Source organism: Orbicella franksi, chromosome 13 (genome assembly GCF_964199315.1).
Source record: "Orbicella franksi chromosome 13, jaOrbFran1.1, whole genome shotgun sequence".
NCBI classification, from domain to species: Eukaryota; Metazoa; Cnidaria; class Anthozoa; order Scleractinia; family Merulinidae; genus Orbicella; species Orbicella franksi.
Genome location: NC_138157.1, coordinates 13,661,543 through 13,687,806, shown reverse-complemented (window position 1 = coordinate 13,687,806; position 26,264 = coordinate 13,661,543). Strand labels below are relative to the sequence as shown.

At 37.2% G+C, this 26,264-nt stretch overlaps 2 protein-coding genes across 2 annotated transcripts in view; both read left to right on the top strand.

The window, feature by feature from the left end:
* The first annotated feature begins 273 nt into the window (after nt 1-273).
* LOC145464942 (leucine-rich repeat-containing protein 3-like) lies at nt 274-4,874 on the top strand. Its single transcript, XM_081448755.1, has 3 exons — nt 274-358; nt 3,974-4,091; nt 4,474-4,874. The coding sequence occupies exons 1-3, from the start codon at nt 274-276 to the stop codon at nt 4,547-4,549; spliced, it is 279 nt and encodes a 92-aa protein (XP_081304881.1). The 3' UTR covers nt 4,550-4,874.
* Nucleotides 4,619-26,264, top strand: part of LOC145465043 (uncharacterized) — a 33,518-nt gene continuing 11,872 nt past the window's right edge. The window contains exons 1-7 of the mRNA XM_081448846.1: nt 4,619-4,638; nt 5,032-5,103; nt 6,474-6,545; nt 6,725-6,796; nt 10,632-10,703; nt 11,849-11,920; nt 12,983-13,054. Coding sequence (XP_081304972.1) covers nt 4,619-4,638; nt 5,032-5,103; nt 6,474-6,545; nt 6,725-6,796; nt 10,632-10,703; nt 11,849-11,920; nt 12,983-13,054 — 452 coding nt within the window. The remainder of the gene's footprint in view (nt 4,639-5,031; nt 5,104-6,473; nt 6,546-6,724; nt 6,797-10,631; nt 10,704-11,848; nt 11,921-12,982; nt 13,055-26,264) is intronic.

Below are 26,264 nucleotides of genomic sequence, written 5' to 3'. Positions count from 1 at the left end.
ATGTCTCTGGTTTGAGACCCGATGGCATTTGACATTTGAGATGTCACAAACTGTCCTTAAAAAACACCTGCCTACAAAGAACAACAAATGCGGTTGCTGAAAGGCAAAAGAGTATAGTTGCGGGATTTTGTATTATTAACACTAAGTTGTGCATGACCTTAGTCGGAAAATGAGGAAGGAGTAAAGTGTGCTTCAGTTAATGGAGCTGTTTTTGAACAATTTTTCACCACATAGGCTTGGCTACTGACTTCACAATCCGAGCAATTTTGTGAAATGAGGAAGGAAAACCAATTGCGTTTGGTGGGTTTCCTCAAGTTAATGTTCCTTGCTCCGATTTCATCGTCGGACGGATTTGTAGGTAACTTTAAGCGTGTGTTTCTTTAGTGTGCATGTATCTACAATATTCCAAATGTCTTTGGTGAAGCCATTTGAAGGGTTTAAAAAGGGGAAGTGAGATAAGAGGAATTGGACTGAAATTGACCCAAAGTTACGATAAACAAGGATTTTAATTTTATCACAGATCAAGTTTCGATAAGTTAATGTGAGTTCAGTGGTATAATATTGAAAAATATTCCGTTTTACTATGTCTCTCAGTTAGTACGCGCGCTGTGCCGGATTGGTCAATTTAGCGGGCCGTGTTCTACTGTAGGGCACGCTAAAATTTAAAGCTGTTTATGATGCCAAAATGTTTCGTGATTTATCGCCAAGTAATCTTACGTTTATAGCAAGAAAAAGCTCAAAACTTCCTTTTACTTCTGAAATTGTGTATTAAAACCTGTTAACGACTCAAGAGTCACTTAAAAAGTATATCAAATTGACTCGTTTTGCTTTCGAAGAGCGTCAGAAATTTGAAGCCGCTCCGCGTGAATAGAAATCGTTCCCGATTCCGTCAGTCACACAGTAGAGATAAGATAAATATCTTACTAACCTCCTTTTCTCGAGTCCGTACTGTAAGTTACGGATCCTCGTTTTTTTCCCCCCTTTGATTTGTGGGCTGCGCGCTTCGCGCTTGGGCCATAAATCGATGGGGGAAGTCTCGGTCCGTAACTTACAGTACGGCCCTCGAACTCGGTTAGTAAGAGATCTTTATTTTCACAGAGCCGAAATTAAGACAATAAGATATCTTTTATTTGCTTCGAAAGACAAATTCCGGCAAGAAAAATATTCTTTATTCGATTTCGTAAAATAAGTTTTAATTTCATGTGCTGATAGATTATTAATTTCTTGTTCAAAACAAGTTGGACGTACGCCATACGGTGAGGCTATCAATGGAGTATGACAGTAACATATTATAATTTGAACTTCCCACCAGCTTTTGTCATGGATCTCACAGTAGATGTTAAAAATATAACTTTCGATCATCAAGACAAAATATTGATGTTTGAGTTAAAAAAAAAATAAAAAACTAATTTAAAACTTTTGAGAAAAACTTAGAAAATGAAAATAGACAAAAGTTATGCTTTCTTGTCAAATCCTAACTGCATGATTGATTTCCGGAATTAGAGATTGGCTCCGATTCAACATTCAAGTAAGATGAACGTCATTTAAACTTCTAGTGCCCAATTTCATCTTTATCACTCGGTCGCTAATTTTGGCTAGTTTTTTTTTTTACCCTTAGTGTCGGTGGCTAGCGGTAGATATTTATCACGTAAAATCGTTCAACATCTTTGCGGAAATTCTCAAACAATAGTCTAAATATTTCGAAAAACCCTCTAAATATCTCTTATATTTGTTTCAAAAACAAACCGATTTTAATCCCTTAGGGAAAAGCAGTAAAAGGAATAGACAAGGAGATTCAGGCGCCTTGATGCTACCAGCATTCGCCATTTTGGTGATTTGTGGCTTAAGTGCTGTTAGCGATATGAAATTATCGGAATACATTTTTCAAGTGGGAAATCGCTGAACTGGGTTGTTTCTGGCATAGAACTGAATATTTTTCAAGGTAGCTAGAGAAACAAAGGGCTCAGCCAAAAAAGCTATGAATATTTATAATTATTAAATTCTCAACCTCGGATAATGCAACTCTAGCTTTCTGATTGGTTCACTGTATCTCAGTTACCAGCCATTTAACATGCGATTGACCTTATATGGAAATGAATGCGGCAAATGTCGCTCGGCATAAGATTTTTTGCGGCAAGAAAAGTTTCAACCACTAAAAAATGGATGAAAACAACATCAGCGATACGTATACGTTAAGTTTCCATTAAAAGTTGCAAAATTTCAAACATTGAACGTCGAGATTTTACGCATTCAAAAAGATTACGTGACAACAACAATTTTTACCTTTATGTTACTGAACGGCTTGCTAGTCCTGGTGGCACCAAATTTTCGAAACCGATAGGAGCAATGTCAAAAGGAAGAACTGATTGTTTTTCTGAAGAGGTTTTACGCATCTGCGGGGAAGAAAGATGGCAGGTCAGTTTACAAATGTTGATCAATAAAATCATCTGCATGAGATCCGCCATTGATTGCTTCCTTCGCTCGCCGCAGCTCAAGAAACCGTTTTCCAATATCTCTGACCCGCTTTTACTCAGGCAAATAAAGTATTAGAGCATTTGTAAAAGACCTCTGGGAGACGGGCAACACTGCCAGCAATGTCCATAAGAAACCAATCTCCAATGAGCAGATGGAGAAACTGTCCGACAGCGACGAGCTCGGACCGGCAGAGAGCAAAAATCCCGCACAGCTATAGAGAACGATCTAGTTTTACCTCGGTCTCTGTTTTGGCCGACGAGGACGAGAGAATCAACGCCAGCTAACGCCAACAATTCTGTCCTTGCGAAAATCCCTCGATGAGTTGAGTAATTTGAACTGAACCGAAGTCGGCCCGGTTCTTTACCAGCCACAAAAAACCATTAGGGTGGTCTCGGAGATTCTGAAGTTGAATCCGACGCTAAGATATTTTCTGTCCCTGACTCTGAAACTGGCCAGCAATCAGCTCCACACATCCAGCTCGAAATACCAAGGCAGTAACAGCAAAGGAACGCTGAAAGAGTTCTTGTCGAGGATAATTTTGGCACAACGTCTGTGTTATATGGCGATCACAATTTTCCTCAGCATTTTTACAACTGCAATGTGCAAGTGCACAATTATTACTCTTCTCGATGACTAAAACTTGAACGCTTTTCAAACTTTCTGACCAAGGTTGTATATCCTTCATTTTGAAGACTTTCCTTGAGTTATACGTGACTGTAATTTTCTTTCAGCAGACTTAGCTGGCTAGCTTCGCTTTCAAATTTTTCATTCAACTAAGTTTACAAAGGACGCGCATTTGTCATGTGATTTCCCACTTGTTGTTGATTTTGCCACAACAACTTCCGACCGTTTTCTAGATTGCTTAAATTGGAAAATTTACTGCGATGATCATTCTTCCATTTCATCTACAACCGCAGTTCAAATATGAATTATTTCATATATACTTCACATTACTGTTTTAGGAGTGGTCGAAGAACTCTGTGCCGTGTTTTGTCTTCGTCGAGAAGAATCTCAGCACAAGTTTCGGAGCTCTCAATCATTTTTTAATTTCACCGTTTTGCACTCAGTTTCACATTTTCTGCGCTGATGAAAATGCACTGATTTGGGATTTATTGACGTATTCTTAGCCAGTCAGAACACAGAAATTGTTGCCTCTATTTTATTAACAATGAAACTAGACTAGTGCAATGCTGCTCAATAAAACTGCTAAAAAGGAGAAGAATTTTTTCAAGAAAGACGAAATTTGGTTTGAGCAGCATGTCAAAAAGAAGTTCAGTACTATGGCAAGGTAAAATGACATGTGAATGGACCTCTCTACCGATCTCACGCAATATGAACAAGTTTTCGTAATTTTCAAATGAACAAAAAACCACCTCAATCGTTCAATTTTTCATTTTTTTTTACGAAGAAGTCGGAAGTGTAAGACATAAGTAAAAAGGTCCATTAAACTCAAGAGTGCATGCGTTTATTAACTTTATTTCATTATCTTTTTATTTAGCGAAAAACGCATGTCAACTATGTTCTTGTGTTGACTTGTGGGTCGGTGAATCTGTGACTTGCACTAACAGAAATCTTTCTACGGTTCCACGGGGTTTTCCAGCCACGTCTTATGTATTGTGAGTGTTAATAACATAAAATACCATGTATCTCACCAGTGGAAGAAGAATATTGACAACAGAGTCGACATTTTCTTTTGACGAAAAGCTGTATTCCTTGGATGGGTAGGATAGGGTAGAATAAGGATGAGATAGGGTAAGCAAGATAGGCGAGCAGCTAGTGATGATCTCGATTTTAGAAAGGGGATCTGTTGGTCGTTTATGGTATATTAAATAAAAAAGCAATCAATAAAATCCACAACTGCAAGAGGTGTTAATAAGAGGACAAAAAGTGATAATGCGTTGTCAGAAGATATATTCTTTAGGCCAAGGAAGCACCTTTTTTTCCTTCAGTGATACTGAGGAAATACTACTCGAATACACGATTGCTTTTCTTTTGCAGACGTTTAGACAGAAACAACCTGACTAGAATTTCAAGAGAAGACTTTTGGAACTTGAGGAGGCTAACTGACTTGTAAGAATACAATCACGTTCTCAATATCAAATCAGATTTTACTTTTGATTGCATACATGCTATCATAGCAAACATGGCAAAGGAAATATGCTTGTGATTCACAATATTTTGAGAAGTTTTGAACTGATAGACAAAAATTTTGATTGGTAGCACGAACCCTTCCATTTGACGCCAAAATTTTCGAAATGATAATTTCGCGAGTCCGAGCCGTTTCAATCCTTCCTAACCCTTAACTGTCCTTGGCCTTTTTCAGTTGGCTGTTACCTCTTTTGCTTTTTGCTTTTAGTATAAGTAAGACGTTCTTTTGTTCTTCGATCTGAAAAATTCGCATCCACCTCCAAAGACCGTAAGAGTACAAGTAGAAATATAGAATGTTTAACTGTTTGTTTAGTATACAAATACTTTGTAATTTAGTAGTGGTACTTAATTTATACTATCTAGGTGCTATACTGAATCGTTCATGTGACCCACTTTGATTTTTTACAGGTCTTTGACTGAAAACAAGATACGTCACGTGGAGTCAGGGAGTTTTGGAAATCTGACTAACTTGGAGAAACTGTGTGTGTAAAGGCTTTTTTACCACAATTTCTAATAATCTGGCAATCTGATTGGCTAATTTGCCGTTGTCGATAAGAGTCCAGACAACGCTGCTTGCGTCAATGTGTCACGCAATGCCTTTTTCAGCTCGCGCTCTGAAAAAAACATTTTCTTTGACGTTGATATTGTGGTAAAAAACAAATTGAAATGTGGTTTAGCGTGGTCTGTACTCTTATCGACAACGATACGCGTCATCACAGTGGTCAAAATTTGTTGTGGAGTCACTCGGCTACGCCTCGTGAGTCCACAATATTTTGACCATTGTGATGACGCGTATGATTGTCAATAAGAGTACAGACCACGCTAACCCACATTCGATTTGTTAAATTTTTCTCTGTCTATAAGATGTATGGATGAAAAATATTTTGCACCATTGATAAAGTTGAATAAAAATACTGAAATGCTAGTGACGATCTGGGAATCTGTCCCACCAGAACTTAAACGTTTTCCATACATGCTTTTCAAAAAGCGGTATAAAAGATTCTTATTGACCACTCAAAACTGACCATAGTTTAATTGTTAGCTATATAAGATAATGCTGTACAATATATGTAAATATTAATTTAAATTATACTTAACATGCGGTCATCGCCAACTTATACCTGCATGACAGTGACCAACTCGAAAGCTCATTGGCTACTTTGGTCACCGTACACAACTAAATATTGTTTCTTCTAGTTAATCTCTATTTGTAATTTTTTTTATGTCTCATTGTAAACCATCTTATGTTAAGTTGTTTTCTGTAAATAGTGTGCAATAATAAACTTGAACTTGAACTTGACGACCTTAAGTTTGGAATTAGACGAACTACATGTAGTAACACACTCAGAGGTTTTATAATTTCAGAACGTACAATATTTACGAATAGGAAAACTGTAATGTCCCACACTTATAGATTTCTAACAGCGGTAATTTCTGAGTGGCGAGAGCCTCACAATGACGGGAAACTGCCTGGGTAATTTTCGTTTGCAGCCGCAAAGAGAAATCTATTTTATAAAAGCTTGACCTGAGTGTAATGAGATGGCATTTGGCTAAGTGTTGCAGGAAGCTTTTTGATTAGCCTAAGATGATAGACAATTAAACGTTATTTTTTTCTCATAGAACATTGTTACTACAGATCATATTGGTATATATGTACTGATAATTGAAAACGATGCATGAAGCCTGGCTTGTCAAGAGCTATCTACGTTTTTATCGCTAAACCGTAGGACAAAGCTAATGGAACTTGGAATGTTGCATTGGAAAGCCATTTAATTAACATTTCAAAATGTTTATTGAACCAGGAGTTTATAGAAATGTCTGGTATTTTGGTAAAATACGTATTCTCACAGGTATTTGAGGTGCAACAAGATAACTTACTTGGAGCCAGGGATTTTCAAAAATCTTACTAATTTGGTATTACTGTAAGTATTGTTACAATAATTTATTAGTATTTCATTCGTGTGCTTTACGACATTTTTTGTCTCACTTCTTTGCAATGCATTTTGTTCAACATCACCACCTACCTCAAAAAATATGATGATTATCATTATTACCCATTTATGTCACAATCGTATTGTAATGACCTTTATTTTTCTATTAGTGATTTGAAGTTAAACCAGATAAGCTACCTTGAGCCAAGAAACTTCCAAGGTCTTACTTCCTTGCTAAATCTGTAAGTTTGTCGATGATATTTTCATCGCAGTCATACAGTGTACGATTTGTCTATTTGTGTCTTTTAAGACTTCTGACACTTAGGAGAGTATCTATCTGAAAACCATGCAGTATTAAAATAAGAGTCTACATCGACCCTCTCAGATTTTGTTCAGATTCTTTGTAGGGTTACATAGTAATGTGGTAATGTACTGGGTAGAAGATTATCACAAAATTCTTTAACGTCTAGGAGATATCGCGGTCAGCGTGTTCATGATCGAATTTAGGCCAAACATTGACCATATTTTGACCCATTTTTCAACTAAAATGTTTCTAAAAGCATTACACCTTTCCAGCTCAAAATGCTGGTGTAAATAATATCATGTAATTAGATTGCAATGATACCATTGAGATTTCAAACGACTTCGTGGTTTAGTAGAGAACTCACGCACTGTCAAAAAGGGCGGAAAGGATTTTAGGGTAAAAAAAGTTTGAAAATCGCCGATGCGGCATTGTTTCAAAAATTCCTTTACCTACTATTTTATGAAGTCTTTATCGATTAATAAATACAAGCAAAAAAAAAAAAAAAAGGCCGGAAAGTTTAAAACGTTCATGTGACTTTGAGGGACAAAAACGTGCTATATGTCAGTGCAGGAAAAAAACAAAAACAAAAAAGAATAACAACGAGTGTCATAGCATAATGGATTGGACAGTTGATAGCCTACGTAGCAAGCGTTCCCGTACGAAGAGCGTTTGAGCATTCTGGCCGTGCGTAAATCGGAGCGACAGCAAAAACTCGACGAAGCAGGGGGTGGTGGGGCGAGAGAGGAAACGCTTGCCGGCAAACTCCTCGATTTTGAAAAACCCGTTGAGTGATTCCAGGAATAACTCAAGCGGGACTTGCACAATGTCATGGAGGAAGGTTTGTGAAATTGTGCCAGATTCAGCGAAGATCTATCAGGCTTGACCTGGATGGTACGCATTCGATTTTACTATTGAAGACGCCATCTTTTAGAGGGTAAATATTTGGTGGCTCTATTACCCGCTGGATTCAGCGAAAGCTTTTAAAATCTCTCAGTTGCTATTTTAATTATCGATCTTGCGCGAAGATCAAACAGGAACCAGGGAAGGAGAACCAATCTTTGATAATCTTATTTGGCCACCCCGTTAAGCTTTACTGAGTCACTTTTCGTGTCCAGATAACGAAAGTCCGAATTTTAGAAGCCAGCGACTGGTGGTTGTTTTCTCTGCAAAAGCGAATTTACTCGCGCTGGCAATTTTCAAACAAAGGCTTCCGATTTCCGGGCGGTTCGCTAATTGAACGGTCAAATATTTTTTAGCAGCAAGAGAATGAAACGGACCGTCAAGGTAATGAACGGTTAGAGTTAAACCACAGGAAAAGCTGGTCTTAAGACGAACATTTCGGTTATTGCCCTCCAAACGAATACGTAGATATATGTAGCACTATTATGATTTTAGCTCGGTGACAAAGTTGTCAATCAATAAATGAACTTAACCGTGAAAACCAGTGAGCGTTTTTCAAAATCGAGGGGTTTGCGGGCAAGCATTTCCTCTCTCGCCTCACCACCACTTGCTTCGTCCATTTTTTGCTATTCGCTCCAATTTACGCGCGGCCAGAATGCGGAAAAGCTCTTCTTACGGGAACGCTTACTACGCAGGCTAGTCGGTTGGGTAAGTATCAGATTCCAATCCATATTAAAATTTAACTTTTACAATAGCTCTTAATGTTAATGAAATACCTTGTTATAAAGTGCCTTCAATATAACAGCGTTACGACGGAAGGCAGATAATCAAGCCATACGGAAGTCGCCCCATACCTAGTCGAACGGCTGCAAGCTTACATTCACGGACAAATTGATCCAGAAAAAGGACAAACCTCTGAGCCACTAGTTTCATTTCTGCCCGGCAGGTAGTTTCAATGACCAAAAACAATTCGCAAGTCTTAAAGATGCAATTATCTCGTTAAACGAAGGGCTACTGCACTTTTTCCATAAATTGTTTTCCTTCCGGCGCCATTTTGTCTGAGACTAGTACCCAGTCCCTCAAGAGCCCTGAGTGCTCGGTACAACTCTATCCAGATTCCTGACAAATCTAACTCCATATCTGACTTATGTCCGTACCCCCGGATATAAGCTTTTTTTAAAACCAATTTCAAGGTTTTCCACAATTTCTGTTGTGGAAAACTATGTTTATGTTGCGAAAACGTGAGTCTACCCGGATTTGAGGGGAAACAGTCGACCGAAAAACTTCAAGTACTATTTAAAGTGCCTATGAAGTAAAAAAAATAATTATTGTTTATTTGAAAGGCTTTTGAAAGTACAGAAGAATGGCGTTTTCCTTTTTGGAATATCTTTTTTCGTTTTAGAGATATTTAGGTTTTTGTATTATGCAAATAAGAAGATGATGACGTCATAGGTGGTTTTATAACAGCCGTTTAATGATCAGAAACGTCTTTTGAGCGGGTCTTAAATGGTACAAGTGCTGTCTGGTCTTTGTACCGACCAGATACACCACACTTTTTGTTGGAATTCCCACTAACGGAGCATTCAAAAGAAATCATAGCGATCGTAAGGCCATCGGAATCGGGGTGAACTTGATACAAAATACAGCTGTAAGATGTCACAAGTGACGTACTCTGTCACGCAATCAATCGTTCCAGCTGGTGCTTTACTAGTTAATAGTAAAACAACAACGCAAAAAATCAATGTTCTGCTGGTTACCATTCCATGGAAAAGAAATAAATAATATTAGATTTCGTTGCAGAGAAAAAAAAAATGTTTTCACCGTTTGAACAAAACACACGACTTGATAGTAAAACAAGTCGGTGAAGTATTCAAATGCTTGATGTGATGCCGCCAGCTGGCCGAGTGGCTCGATAACATTTTTTCAGCAAAATTATTATGGTATTGGGAATACAGCAAAATGAAGCTTGGTTGCCAGACAAGCTACGTTATTCAACCTTCAAGGCAGTGATTTCTAAATGCTATGATGCGACCTTCTACGAAAACATCTCACTTCGGTGCGAGTACGACCAGCAGGTTTGTATGACAACTTATGACGTTTGCGGCTTTCCTTCCAATTAGCTATGCCAACTAGCTAACAACAGCTTAAATACTAACAAAAAGCTAAATTGGAGTTTCAAAATGTTTCATAACGATGTTTCGCTTCTCGTTAAGTAACGTTTTATTTACCTATTGTTATTTCCACTCCATTCTGACAGTACTTCCTTGTCGGGCTCATTTGCATATTGTCACAAACAAACATTAGTTCGATGCAAAGAGAACTTTTCCCACAGAGTCCTTTTGCAGAGTTTTTGCTTTTTAAACTGAAAGATCATTTCTTTGGCAAGCTTTAGATAGTTTCGAGTTTGATTGGAAAAACGCCGCATCTCTTCAAGCAATGACTTTTGAGACCCTACTGCTCAGGTATGGCTTGACTAGGTGTAGTTGAAATTCAGCTCCTGGTCACATGAGATAAGACACAGAAGTTAAGTCGACGTTGTCTTATTGTTAGAAGTTAGAACTATTCTATGTAGAAATGTCATGTAATTTTTCGTTGTTTCTAACTTGCAACAAGTGATCAAACTTGATGTATATTTTTACCACAAAAAAATTTAAACACTTTTCATTGTCTGGCAGTTTGATTGACGTATCTCCGAAACAATACACAGTTGAACCAAACTGTCGCACTTGGTTAATGTACTAGTAATGTTGTACAAGCGTGCCAAGTTTCAGGGGAATCGGTAATGTGCGCTGTAGACTTGCCTGCATCGTCCTCAGGTTAGACTCTCTCTTAATTTGAATTATATTTGCTTATGAAAGTCTTACGTTTTCCAGAAATCTAGAGCGTAACAACCTTACCTTCATTTCCGATGGATGTTTTCAAGAATTGAATGGTCTAAATTATCTGTGAGTACTACCTTTTCACGCGCATGCACACAAACGATGTCGAATTGAAAAGTTGTGGTAGAATCTTTCAAAATTCTGTCGTCGCAACTTTGGAAAAATTGCTGGTTACTAACTACAATTTGCTCTTCCTTCAACAATTGACTCAATATCTTTGTATTGGTGATCTATAAGAATTTGGTATAGAAAGCAAAGGCAATCAGCCATAATTCAAACGCTGCTTTGACCATGACTATCATGGTGACAGATGATAGTGTCCCTTAAACCAGCCTATGCATGCTCTTATAAGGAAAAACATTGTTAGGGCTGGTACGTATAATGCACAGAAGGGGTGGAGGATGGGGTATCAAATGCTCATGAGCTAATTCTAAAGTAGCTACATGCAATTGCAATTAATTTTATTCAACACTATTAGCCTATTAAACAGTACATGGAATCTTGTAGATATCTTCAAGAAAATGACCTATTGAACATTTCCAGTGGAACATTTAGGGGATTAAAAGAACTACGATACCTGTAAGTGGCTTCATGACAGCTTATTTTATTTGCTTCAATCTAAAAATTATTGCAAAAAAAAAAAAAAAAAAAAAAAACCAAACCAAAGTTAAGTTGTAACTGTAATTAAATAACTAGTTTTATTCTGGAAAAAAAATGTAACTAATCAAGTTTTCCTTTTTTTTTTCTCCGCAATACTATGGAGATTTTTAAATTTTTTTTTGTAGTAAATGGTAAACCAAAAATTTTAACAACCGAACATCTGTTGGCTACAAACATAAAAAATACTGTATCATCCTTTTTTTTCAAAACGGATAGGAACTGATCTAGGGATAAAGTTCTCTAAACTGACATGTACTTTTCTCGTATGTTCAGGAGAATGTTTTCCAGGCGAAAAGATAAAGCAGTTGCGTAAATTGTTTGCTCGTTTTGACATTTTTATCAGCTTTAGCATAAAACCCTGTTTTATTTTAATTATGATTCTTGACTACACTTTAAGTTTTTTTTTCCAGAATGATCAGTAGTACTGTGGTAGGCATCCGTTGGAGAGAGCAAATGGAGCAGCCCGCCGTGAAAGTTGCAGAAGATTTACGGATACCGCCGCAGTTCAGTTTATCCCGATGAAATGATTGATTTCTACGTTATTTTGTTAGATATCTGGAAAACAACAACATTCAAAGCATTGCATCTGGAGGATTTCAAGGACTGGGATCGTTGACAGTATTGTAAGTGTTCAAATTCTAAAGAGGATTGCAACACTTCGCTGTCACTTAGTGAGCCATGATTGGGAATTGCACTTACCGAACGCTGGAGAATTTAACGAAACAAACTACATAAAATAGAAAAACATATATCATATTTTTTCCTCTTCTCGCAGAAATCTCGAAAACAACAATATTTCAGAGGTTAATAACGGCATTTTTCGTGGACTGAACGATTTAACGATGTTGTGAGTAAAAAAATAAATACGTTATAATGATCAAAAAGGAAGACTATCGTTTTTCCTGTTTAGAATGTTAACCCTAAGTGCTGCTTCTGTGGTATCAGAAACAATTTTTCGACATTTACACGTTCATTGGAACGCTTGAAGCATATTTTAATATTTTAACTGAATTTGAAGATAGTGGACGCATAGACCTATTAAATAAATGGCGCTGATATTTGAATAACAATACTTATACATCCCAACCCTTTGTCTTGAAACATAAATACGAGGCTAAGGATGAACAAAGGATTGTTATTCAAACACAGGCACCATTTATGCAATGGGTCTATTGACGGGTCGAAATGGTGCAACGAAGTTATGCCACGTTGATTAGCATCACTGGGGATTAGGGGTAGGGTTAGAAGTAGGGTTAGGTCATTTTTTTCCTCAGTCAGTTTAACGGAAAAGCGATGTCGGAGTTAACTGATAGCCGTTTTTCACCTGCGACGTTATTTTGATCTTTCTGGCATGGAAATACATTGAATTGAAACTAATGAAAGCTATGTAATATATAAAACACGAAAGACCGCGTTGGACCACATTTCTAAACACCGAGCCGTAAGAGAATGTGTCAAACACTGTCTTGAGTGTTTGATACATGTATACCTTTTCAATCGAAATTAAAACTAAAAAGAAAACGGGGAAATTTAATCGTAAAAATTTATGCCAAGAGACTACACTTGTAATCTCTTGTGTGCTTTAATTAAGATCAGATATCCAAACACAGTAACGGTCAAGATTTTGTTTGTTTAAACTATGCTATAGTCAAGTTTTATCATTTCAAATCGCTTTATATTATCAGATACCTGAGTGAGAACAGAATTCAGAGTATAGCCTCTAGAACATTCTCAGATGTCAAGAGTCTTAAATTGCTGTAAGTGCTTAGGTATCGACCTCATAATGAAGTTTTGAAATCCCCCTTTTCTTTGTCTCTCTCTTTATCTCAATATCTGTATGCTCTTTGTTACAGATAAAAAAATTATTAAATCCTCCGTAGGAAAAAAGGTGGCGACTGGTGCATTAACCCATAATTCTTAGCGCACGAAAACTTTTTTAAATAAGATTCATAAAAACGTTCAGAAAAGTTCTAACATCTTGAAACCTAGCATACACTACTCGTTAGCATAGGGAACAAATATTGCAAAAATATGGCTTTCCTTGTACTTTATGAGTTGTGTAAGATTCGCCAGATATTGTTGTAAAATGTACAGCCACCATCTTTTTTCCTACGGAGAATTGTTCACGGAATACTAGCTATGGAGTCCCTAGGGTGGTCTGGGAATTATATGTGCATGGTTTCAAATGCTGTAGGCGTTTTTCATCTTTATCAATGACTATCAAGTAGCTATTAATGCAACTGTCGTTTATGACATGGATGCCAGGACTAAACTAAGGTTCTGTGGGTTATAAAGGGAAGAATTTTCATTGTTCAGTCACTGAACTGGCCGTACGGCAATGACTGTGTGTACTCAGAACTTACAACATCTTTATGTTTATGACCGACGTTTTCTTATTTCACTGTTTTGGAAGGGTTTTGAAAGGAAACAACATCAGTGAAATAAACAATTACACGTTCGAAGGACTTCAATACAGCGCGATGGAAATGTGAGTATAACCGTTCAAAATCTCAGTACGCTTCAAGGCAGTAGTTTTATTATTGCATAAATACCTTTCATGGTACGTGCTACTGAATATTTTTGGCGATTTTAACCCATTTTGTACTCTTTGTTCAGATATAGCTTTTTTCCATGTATATTTTTGTAATTCAAGGCCATTCCACAAGTCTTTTTCTCCAACCAAGTTGACTTCAGTTTTAGATCCGGATCGAATCGACTTCAACTTGTATCGAGACGACTTGTATCGAAACGGCCGAAGACTGTTAGATGCCGCTTTGGCGTAACTGAATTTAATGGTTTTACCAGAAGTAGAGCTAAACATGTCGTTGTTATACATGTCGAAATCCGATAACGGTCTTGGCATGAAAGATTTTGTTCTTTACGATAAGACTTTGAAATTAACTTGGGTAAAACGGCTGTGCTCCGACTCAGACGCACCGTGGAAGTATATTAAAAAATCGTCTCACTCTCTACTGTTGGCGGCACTGAGCTCTTTTAATGTAATTATGACTACAACCTTTTTGATCTTAATGGCCATCTTCCGGAATTTTGCAAACAAATTATTCATCATTGGCAAGAAATCGTGTCAACGACACCTCACAGCAAGACCGAGGTACTGTCTCAGACAATCTGAAACAGCAAATTCATTACGATTGACAAAAAAATGGTATATCTGCCTCATTGGCACCGACCAGGAATAAAGCAAATTTTAGACCTCGTTGACGAGCATGAAAGTTGCTTCCTGTCTTTCCTTTCCGTGCGCAATAAATACACGCTAAATTGCAACTTTTTACAATATCATGGCCTTATATCCATCATCCCCCAAAGCTGGAAGAAGCTCCTTCACGTTAATTCTGGCGACTCTACTACACTCCCGCAGCCAATCTGTACTACAGCATGCAAAATGGTATACGACAAACTGTTAACCCTTGAAAATCTTCCTCCTCCCACTTCAGAAAAAAACTCTTATCATACGGTATCGCAAAAGAGAATCTAAATAAAACTTATCTTCTGCCGGTCAAAGCCACAAAAGATGTTAAAATGGCAATATTCCAGCACAAAATTATGCACAACATTTTAGCCACGAACAGTATATTATTCAAAATTAAATGAAACAGGTTGTCTCCCCATCCTGCTCTTTCTGCCCCTCTGATTGCCCAAACATACGTCATTTGTTTATTAGCTACCCGCAAGCGTCGTCTTTTTGGGAAAAGCTCCGAAGTTGGTATTCTACCGTTAGTAATGCGAGTTTACTTCTCTCCGAGCCAGAGGTATTATTTGGAATTACTCGTCCCTGTACGCACCGTTTGGCCCTCAACCACCTCATAATGCTAGGGAAATATTTTCTACAGATCAGCGCGCTAAATAATACTATTTATTATATGGAGAAGAGTGTTTTACTGGGAACTAAACCACTCGTAGATTCCATACGCCACTTCATCCGGGACCGGAGTGTCGTATTTTCCGTATGTCACCTTTGTGAGTGTCGTATCGTTCAATGACGTCACGATTCCCGCCTTTTGCTTTTGTTGAATTGGTTTCTCCATAAAATAAAAAGAACATTACACGTTGGCTCGAAGATATGAATTTTATGTTCTCGTGGCAAGAACAATATCTCACGAGTGAGCGAAGCTCACTCGTGAGATATTGTTCTTGCCAGGAGAACATAAAATTCATATCTTCGAGCCACCGTGTAATATCCTCTATGTTCGTTTTCAGCGACTTCATCCCATTAGTGCAGGATAAAATCGAGATAGCAAAATATATTGCTGCTACGTTGAATGGTGAAGGGAATTTCAACAGAAGTGGAAATTCTTTCTCACCGGTTAAGGCGTGTCTGTTAGTAATTTATTGAGAGTTTTTTTTTTCTTCCTTTTTTTGTGCACGTAAAAACAGTCTATTGTAAGTCCTTAAGTAAAGTAATGTGTATTGTATTGTAATTATAGTGTATTGTAAGTCCTTAAGTAACGCAAAGTGTAAGTAGGTTATGCCATAATAAGTAATTATTGCATATTGTAAGTAAAAAAGTAATGTAATGCAAAATATTGTAAGCAGGTTTTTTAATGTACTGTAAGTGTTTGTAAGTTTGTAAAAGCATTAAAAGAATAATATTATTGACATTTTGTAATGATAAAAAAAGAGAAACAAAAAACAAAAACATGTCGTTGTTTGTTTTATAGACTTCTGGACGATAACAGTATCGCGACCATAGAACCAGGAACCTTTGAAAGCTTTGCAGAAAAAAGACTCAGTTTAGGTTATTTGTAAGTATTTTGTTAGTCTATTTTCACCCTATTTAGACAGTCTATACATGACAAAAAGTGTTTGTATCCCAATTCGTAACATCGGTCGGTTGAAATGATATTTATTTCTTCAATTTGTCAACGCAGATCGTTAGCTAGAAACAAAGTTGAGATTCTCAAGAACAAAACATTCAACGGTCTAAGATATCTCTATGAACTGTGAGTAGTGTCCGATTTTTCTGTTGTAGGGAACTTCAGTTTTATCAACCCCAGTTTACTGAGTTTCAGAATATGCATCGATACCAACATAAGAGTTTGAATTTTGCTTACATTTAGTTAAGTTCATAAAATGTAAGTTTATTCCATTTTTTTTAAATCAACACACAAAAACTACTAACAATGCAATATTTTGCAGTTCACACGTCGTACATCGATTACATTGTTTACAACAGTTATTGTTGTGCAGTTATTTAAGTCTGCTATTGCTACTGAACTGACAGTAGTTGCAGAATGGCATTTTTCTTGGCAACGCATACAAATGCAAAACTTGATTCAAAACACACACGGAAAGGTCAAGAGCTGGTGACTTACAATTAACAAAAACGTTGTCCTTCTTTATTACACATATAAACATGGTTTATTGAATTCCTTTCAATGTTGTATTTCTGCTCCGACAGGTACCTGGAAAATAACAACATTCAAGTTATCGAGGCTAGTGCGTTTTATAAACTGTACAAGATCAACACTATGTAAGCTAACGTTAGACTGTCTAAGTCAAGTAAAGTATATTGACAACGATACATCAACCTTGGGGTTTAATTTTGGAGAGAGATCAGCACGCCCAGGCTCGATTTCCAACGCTCTCCCGAGTGCGGTCGCGTGCGGGCTCTTATCCCGAAACAGCGGTCGATAATAGGCTACATCAGACTACAGCACGCCTTATTTTTCTTTTACGGCCATGTTTGTTGTTAACAGCTATCAAGCTCTTTACTTTCTGGCTAAAAGTCTGTGAAAACTAGAGCCAGTTTTTCGACCTCGAGATTCAACGGCTTCGTTTAGTACCCAATTTACAAAATCGGCTCGTTTGGGAGTGGGGTGGGGCAATAGCTGTGATGTGATGTTGTGACTGTGTCATGCGACTGTTAATTGGTTACGATTTCCCGCACTACTGTAGTTTTAATAATCAATCTTTATTTGTACTCACTCTTACTAAAGAAAATTAAAATGTTCAATGAAAATATTAAACAAAAGCACATTGTAAAGCACATTTATTAGCGAATAAAGCTCTTTTCAAAAAAGCCCTTTCTTAAAGCTGGTTTTCATCAGAGCATAATCATAAGCAGAAGCAACAGACGGAGAGGCAGCAAGATTTTTATCATTATGCCTTTTGGTAGAACAGTTACCTAACTACGTTTGCGTATGTCAATAATGCTTATGCTTATGTGCTAATGAAAACTAGCCCTTGGGGGTTTCATCAAAATTGGGCGGGGATGAAATCACTTTTCTTATTTCATCTCGTTCTTCATCCGCACGTTTCTTACATTATTCCCTTCGTAGCAATGTCCACAAGCACGCTCTTACAAAGTGAAGAGTTATGTTGCCGTTTAGTACAATGATATGTACAAATGCGTTATATTTTACATCCCACGTTCATCACAGAAATTTGAAAGGCAACAAACTTACAAACATCACCAACGGAACGTTCTACTACAGGAGAACCCTTAGAGCACTGTAAGTTGTGATGATGTCTTGAAAGCTAAATATCGCAAACATATAACTACTTTACCTTAAACCCTATCATTGGAATTAGAAGAAAAGTAAAATGTAAAAGGTAAATTGATTTTGAAATCATGTGACACTAAACAAATTTTCGCGACACGTTTTTTTTCGTGATTTTTGAGGTGCGCATATTTCGCGACGCTTAATTTCCGCGATTTGCGAAAATTGGGTATTTTGAATCACTTTTACTTCGCGTTTTTGGGTAACACAATTGATTTCCTTGGCAATGTTACTTTAACATGTCCTCGAATTCACTAAACCGACTTTATCAAAGGCACAATAACGTCAAATTAACAAAAACACAACGGAAGGACTATATGTCAACAGTAACATAATGTAAGTCACTTAATTTTCGCGTCATGTTATGTTCGCGACACTTACTGTTCGCGTCACTTTAATTTCGCGATTTTTTTCAATCGCGAAATTAACGTGTCGCGAAAATTTCATGTAGTAAGGTGCTTCAAATCTGTGCCTGTGAAGTCTGTAAAGGTTGCAGTATTATTAAACTATATTAATTGAGAAACTACATGTATTTATCTTCTTTGTCTCCTTCCCCTAGCTCTAATTTCATATGTAATGTAGCCTAAGTACATCGAGAAACATTTTCATTACTTTGTCGTTCAACGTTGCACTGCAAAATGAAACAGAATAGTTGGTAATGTAATACCTCCCACGTTGCGGATTTCTGTAAGATGCTGCACGAAACAAACTCGAGTTCACCTTAGTACAGCGTCTGCCACAACTTTCAGCACGATTGGAAACACCTCAAGAGATGCTTTCAATTTGCAATGCGACGTGATTATTAATTCAGCAACAAATTGTGAGAATATATTACTCGTATCGAAGGTCTTAACTGTGTTTAACATTTTACACCACTTTTGCAGCTGCACAGCTGCTCTAAGACTATTATAGTTAGATTATTGGTTAGAAATTTGGGCTCCATTGTGTTTTTAAAACAATTAAATTCTCTTAAAGGATCTTATCTGACAACAACATTTCGAGTCTTCCAGAAGGGGTTTTTGCAACACTGAAATTGTTACGGACCTTGTGAGTAATGGATCATGTCTTGCTTCCCTCTCATTAAGACTCTAGCATAACTCTACAATAACTGGCACATTTTCGCACCCTTGCTGTTGTAACCCTATTGTCGATGTCAGTTTGTACCACGGACATGATCACCTGATAAAATACGCGACGCAAGGTAATTTCGAAAAAAAATATTTATACAGGGAAAAATTGTTCAAAATTTTCCACAAAATAATAGCAATTGAAGTCAGTTACTTGCGCAAAATTTGTATGAAGAACCCCTTTGAAACAGAAAATAGCAACGCTCGCGCAAGTTTACACAGAACTTCTCTTCCTGTTCACTGGTAAACTAGTTTATTATATCGTAAACATATCAGCCAAATGGTTTATGGTCCACAATTGAGTGCAGACCAAGGGAGTGTATGGCTGGTTGCTTATCACAATTTTACTGTCTCATCTTATACCACACCGAATTTCACACAGTCGACCTGCATGATGCATGATTTATAGACTAGTCTTTAATTGATTTTTAAATTTAATTCTAACTTAATCTTTACTGGAGAGGTACCACCTGAATTAAGTCTAAAATAGGAAACAATACAATACAATATTTAGCTGCTTCTCTTGTTAATTCGTTGTCACATTTCAGATCACATGCAATGTAGTTAATTCATTAAAATTACGCGAAAATAATTTTACCAAAATTTTCCGACTTAAAGGGTCGGTGTAAAACGTGGATTAGAAATAATTGGTATTTTTCTTGTTTGTGATAGGAAACTAAGCAATAACCCTTTGCAGTTCCTCCACGCTGGTCTTTTAAGAGGCTTATCTCGCCTTAATGACCTGTGAGTACCTAACTAAGTGGTTTCATTTCATGTCATGCTCGATATAACGCCAGACTAACACCTTTAATTTTTCTCTTTTTATCAACCACAGGGAAATGGAACTTTGTGGAATAAAGGAGATCGAGCAAAATTCATTTTCTTTCTTGAAGGCACTCAGCACACTGTAAGCTATTATTATTTATTATTATTTTGTACCCCGCAAAGCATTATCAATGGTACAGTGGAACCTCGATTTAACGAACCTCTATTTAACGAAGTCCTCGATATAACGAACGATATCCTAGGTCCCGGCCAAAGTTACAGTAAAATGTATGGAATAGAACCTCGATATAACGTACCTCGATATAACGAATTCTTCGATTTAACGAACATAATCCGGAAGCCCAAACGTAAAACATACCTCGATATAACGAATTACAGTGTCAACACGCGACAAAAGATAAACGCTGAACAGATCAACAGTCAACAAATGCTTGTAATCCTTATGGTAAAGAGACAGCAACCTTTCAGTCAACGGCTTATTATATGTCATAGACATTGGCACTATAGTATTTCGACATCAATTAACTTCTGCTCTATCTTCTTTGAATTCCGGAAATGTTGGGTAGTGCAACATAACAACACTAAAGCCCGTTTCGTTGTTTGCATAGACAATTTTCTGTATAACCTCTATGTTGTAACATTTTTAAATCGCTACTCTGAAAGTGTCATTCTTTTGTAAAGAAAACCTGCGCGTCTGCTCAAGAGTGAAAATAATTGATACTGAAAGCCACCATGCTTCATGAATTGCATCTCAAAACGCGGCACTTCTGGGTGACGAAAATTGCATTGAATTGCGTGACAGAAGTCACCTGTGTTACAAATCGATTATTAACTATGACCTCGATATAACGAACATTTTGGTCGTTTCCCCTCAAATTCGTTATATCGAGTTTTCGATATAACGAACCCTCGATTTAACGAACAAATTTGGCCGGTCCCCAGCGACTTCGTTAAATCGAGGTTCCACTGTAATTTGTAAAAACTACAATGAGACAAAGCCGATGACATTGGCAATGACGACAAAATGAGTTAACACGAACAGTGTTGATAAACATTGTCATGGATTCCAACGTATTTTAATACTGAACTTGACGTTTCGTATGCTAGTCTACACACATTTTCAAAAGTGACCGTTACAAAATATTTCAAAACTATTTATATCGTAAATATTAGGGGTCTGCAACCTAGACTGAGAAAAATGATCTCAGTAACAGCATTATTTTAACCTGTGTGGAGGACATGAGAATTAACAGCTAGTAAAGCAACAACTTCTCACTACTAACGTTGACATTTAGTGAGGGCTTTAGCTCTTCAATGAACAGGGTCTTCTTAATTCTGCAATGAAAGTCAGTTTTGCCGGACGTTAAATTGTCAATATGATCCCAATTTATGAATGATCTTGGTGCTGGCGTTGAAAGTTAGCGGCCTTTTTGCTAATGTAGTAATGCTTTTATGGTATTTTAGAAACATGAGGCAAAGACAATTGAGAGTTTAATCTTTTCTGGCGATTCAATTTGTTTTTTTGAAAAAATCAGGTCTTGCATATACATGAGATATCTCCATTTTTGTTAGAAACTTGGCCAGAAACTCTATAAGCACAATCAGCAACACCTCCTTCAGTAATCTTCGCTACATTACACAGTTGTAAGTACATTGTATGTTGTAATTTAATTTTTGTCGTCAAGTCCCTTGGCGACTAGACAGGATGTGGAGGCACTGGTGAAAAATTACCCATGTATGAGCCAGCAAGACAGATTTTTCTTTGGAGACAATCCATCTGAGTATTTGAGGAACTGAACGTTTCGATTCATTTCATACGTTTAATGGAGCAAGGGTTTGGCTTGCTTAGAGCAGACTGCGTAGTAAGGTGATATCTCCACTAATTATAAGGGTCTCCCTTCTACAAAAGCCACTTTCCGTCGTTTTTATTCCGCTGATGGTACATGCATTCACTCTTATAGCAACGCTCACCTCTCCACAAAGGAAACGGCCATCTCTCAAAATAATCTCACTATTCCAGCCAGTTAATGAACAACGGACGATCGGTGCATACAAAACTCCATTTTCTATTGTAAAAGGTCACGAAACTTGATCTTTACTGCGGATCGTTGGTCTCTGTTTCAGTTTGGTTTCTGTTTTATTGATATACTTTGATCGTGCTTCGTATTTATATGCAACAATATGAAATATAAGAAATGCTCCACTCAGAGAAAATAGAAAAAAAAAAAAAAAAAAGACAGGTGTCATATTGCACCCCTTCCTCCCCACAACGGCCACTTTCATTTGTCTCCAATGTGGCCGTTGTTGAGAAGTTCTACTGTACTACGTTTCCCCAGTGCTTGATACCCCAAGAAACCCCCAAAAAGGGAACCAAGCTTAGAAGCGTTTAAGTTTAACAATGTGAAACGAAGACAGCTGAAGAAAATGGCATCCAAAAGTAAGTATAGAAAGTTTGATAGAAACAATATCAAAACTAATTTCGCTAATTGAATGACCTTCTAAACTGTTTGGCACAATAGTTCTTAATCCATCTTATGCAGATTAACTGACTTCTTGGCAGGTACTTGGAAATGAATGAGATTTACCTCATAGAGAAAAACTCCTTTGAGAGAAACGACTTCCTAGGGCGTCTGTAAGTGATCAGTCAAGTGATACTTGTAACGAAAGTACGGTGCTAAAAGCAGAAGGATGAATTTTGCAAGGAGTACGCAGCAAAGAGAAAGCTAATCAACCGCCGAAGGGCGAGTCACTTGGGGGTTTGAGGGCATGTTCCGGAAAATTTTTAATTTTAGAGGCTCGGAAATGCCATTTCCCTGGTTTTTCAGGAAACAGTTTCATAAATCAGAACAGGGAGTATAATAGTAACTCGTTTATTTTGAGAAACAGCACAACGTTTTTTAAAACATGTTTCAACAGAATATTCTGTCATCTTTAGTTTAAATTACAATTACAGAGTTGAACATATAGTGTGCGCAGAATGCTAAATGACTATAAGCACAAAAGGAAAGATAGCAATGTAAAATATTACAAAGAAAGTTTTAAATCAACATGATAAAGTCGATGATTTAGTGTAGGTTTTTCCCATTAAATATGAATAGCTTCTTTTATCTTAATCTGGAAGGTGGTGGAAGCGTGATCTAGGATACGGAAACAGCCATTAAAGCATGAAATGCGGCACTGCTGAGAATTTTGTAAGTGTTTGAAAATTTGAGAGGTCCTAACACTGAACATGTTCTCACGTGCGCGCGTGGAAAATGCCGGGTGGTTTCGCCGAGATAACAGGCATTACAGCCCGCACACAAAAGCTTGTATACCACATCCGCACGGAGTCCACGAGGGATAGGATATTTCACACCAAACATGTTGCCGATTTTAAAGAAGAAAAAACTAACTTAATATCAATGCTGTTACAATAACGTTTAGCAAAGTGGCGAGTCTTTTTTTTTTTTGCGCGATAATAGAGAAAGGACCATTGTAAAAAGATTCGCCACTTTGCTAAACGTTATTGTAACAGCATTGATATTAAGTTAGTTTTCTCATCCTTTAAAATCGGCAACATGTTTGGTGTGAAATATCCTATCCCTCGTGGACTCCGTGCGGGTGTGGTATACAAGCTTTTGTGCGCGGGCTGTAATGCCTGTTATCTCGGCGAAACCACCCGGCATTTTTCCACGTGCTTACGTGAGCACATGTTCAGTGATAGGACCTCTCAAATTTTCAAACACTTACAAAATTCTCAGCAATGCCGCACTTCATGCTCCAATGGCTGTTTCCGTATCCTAGATCACGCTTCCACCACCTTCCAGATTAAGATAAAAGAAGCTATTCATATTTAATGGGAAAAACCTACACTAAATCATCGACTTTATCATGTTGATTTAAAACTTTCTTTGTAATATTTTACATTGCTATCTTTCCTTTTGTGCTTACAGTCAATTAGCATTCTGCGCACACTAAATGTTCAACTCTGTACTTTGTAATTTAAACTGAAGATGACAGAATATTCTGTTGAAACATGTTTTAAAAAACGTTGTGTTGTTTCTTAAAATCTCAACATGTCTGCTACTATCCAGACCTAACTTGTTTATTTGATAACCTTTGGGATAACTGATAATAGGTTTAACAGGAGACGCTAGAGACTCAAACCAGCTGATTTAACTTATTAAAGACAATTTTCGATAATAAATGTATAAAGAAATATATTTTTCTGGATTTTCGGAGGTACGCATAGGCGAACTGGCGTATATGGTCGCTCTGCCCCTTCTGAGTAACCTACTCAGTTGGTAACCTAAACGTTTACTCTTCACTTCAAACCAGCATCCTGTGACTTCATGCTCACCAGTGAATCAGTTGAGTTCATACATGTTACATATGACCATTAACATATCTTCACATTTAGAAGCTCAAGGTATTGTTTCTGTTTTAATTTCAGATTCCTTCATGGTAACAAATTGTCAAAAATTGCAACAGGTGTCTTTGATCGCAACAGTCGATGTAAACTTTTGTAAGTCGTAAAGCGAACTATGAAAATAGTTTACAACTTAACTGTGGAGATAAGTGGTGTCACTTGTCTCTTATATTAATTTTGTCTCCCTCTATTTATCTGTCTGTTTATTAGAACACTTAACAACAACAACATTTCGGAGATAGAGCCAGGAGCATTGAAAGGATTACGAATCATAGAAACTATGTAAGTGGTTCTCTACCTCATCACATATTCATCCTGATTTCTATAATATTCTTTGGATTTAATTAACCAAAACGATATCCTCATTAAGAGCAGTTTGCTGTAAGGATCAACTAAGGTCATGCAAGATAGAAAAAAACCGATTTTCCCAAACTTTGCCAAAATAAAGGCCTCAGTGATCTAGTTCTAAAGATATAAGTTTCAGGTCGTTTAGATTTTTATTTAGTTTTTTTGCAATTTTTTTTTTGTATTTTGCGCTCGCGGCGGCCACAATTGACGCCGAAATCGGGCATTTTTGGGAAGCTCACGTTCAAAAAGTGAAAGCTTTCTAAAAAAGATTAACCCAGGAAGTCAAAAGACCTTATTTCTTCTGCTTATTCGCGGTGTAAATTTAAGGTGGCTCTAAACGGTTTCCAACACTTAGATTTGGATGAGTCGTTATAACTACTCTTTATCACTTGATGCTACAATCATGGTACCTAAAAACTGCTCAATCATTGGTGAACACGCTCTTATCATTTTCTTGGCACAATAGGTTACCATAGCAACAGTATGACCTCCTAAAAACACCTCTAATTACTGCTTTAGGGGCTTATAATTCAAAAACGGCACGGTGAAATTTTTTATATTATCAACTTTTGATAAGCATGATAAGACGCAACTTTTGGCAAAGTTTAAAAAAATTCTGTACATGGGGTTCAGAGCTACCTTAATTTTTCGAAAATTTAAGGTGGCTCTGAACCCCATGTACAGAATTTTTTTAAACTTTGCCAAAAGTTGCGTCTTATCATGCTTATCAAATGTCGATAATATAAATATGTTTTTAGGAGGTCATACTGTTGCTATGGTAACCTATTGTGCCACGAAAATGATAGGAACGTGTTCACCAATGATTGAGCAGTTTTTTGATACCATGATTGTAGCATCAAGTGATAAAGAGTAGTTATAACGACCCATCCAAATATAAGTGCTTGAAACTCTTTAGAGCCACCTTAAATGAAAGTTTAACTTGGATTTTTGACGAATTTTTTAAATTTTTGCTCACGACAGAGCTCACCAAATCTGAATTTAGACGAAATTCAAGGCTCAAAAAAGCACTCTGTTACACGGCTTCACCCAACGAGACTATACTCTGGGAAAGAACAGTCATTTCAACTACACGTCGGGCGAAAAAATAATTGGAGTAAATCAATCGGCGAATTCTGAGAATATTTTCAAAACAGGTCACTTGAGCAATATGAGCGACCCTTTGACCTTTCATGTCATTCGGAAATCAACATAGGGCAGCTCTTAATTCGACTTTCCTTCGTTGGAATACACGTTTCTTTGCTTTTGTTTGCTTTTATGACATATTCTCAAGTAGAAGAAGTTAGAATTTTGAATTTGGAGGCTTCTACCCGCTATAAAATAAGAACAGCTGGCGTATTTTTGAAATTTGACCCACTTTCGCATTTAGACGGTTACTTTATAAAGCTCAAGTTGATCGCCGAATTACAAGTTAAAATTCGCTTTTAGAAAACGGCGGTATTAACAAGGAAGCAACAATCAACTGCACTTAATGTTTAGGAATTATTTCTTACCTTAGTAGGGATTTCCCAACGGGAAACCACAGCAGTTTTAGCAAATCACAGAGCGAAAGCACCGAGCCATGTTGCACGTGACAGTACCGTAATTTAGCGTTGGTCAGGAGATAGTGGGGGTGGAGGGTAGGGGGAGGGCAGCAATGGACGCTCGTCGTGGTGAGATTTTACGGGCGAGTCACATTGAAACTGTTTGCGTATGTAAAGATTTGGTGCATCCTTGACTGGATCAATGAAGTACCTCACTACAGAAGCGGAACGCTAGC

Bases quoted from the DNA above. Each gene is read 5' to 3' on its own strand.
- LOC145464942 (XM_081448755.1), top strand. From the start codon at position 274: ATGAGGAAGGAAAACCAATTGCGTTTGGTGGGTTTCCTCAAGTTAATG. The intron at 359-3,973 runs GTAACTTTAAGC...CTTTTTATTTAG, and splicing joins ATCGTCGGACGGATTTGTAG to CGAAAAACGCATGTCAACTA. The intron at 4,092-4,473 runs GTGAGTGTTAAT...TTTCTTTTGCAG, and splicing joins CCAGCCACGTCTTATGTATT to ACGTTTAGACAGAAACAACC.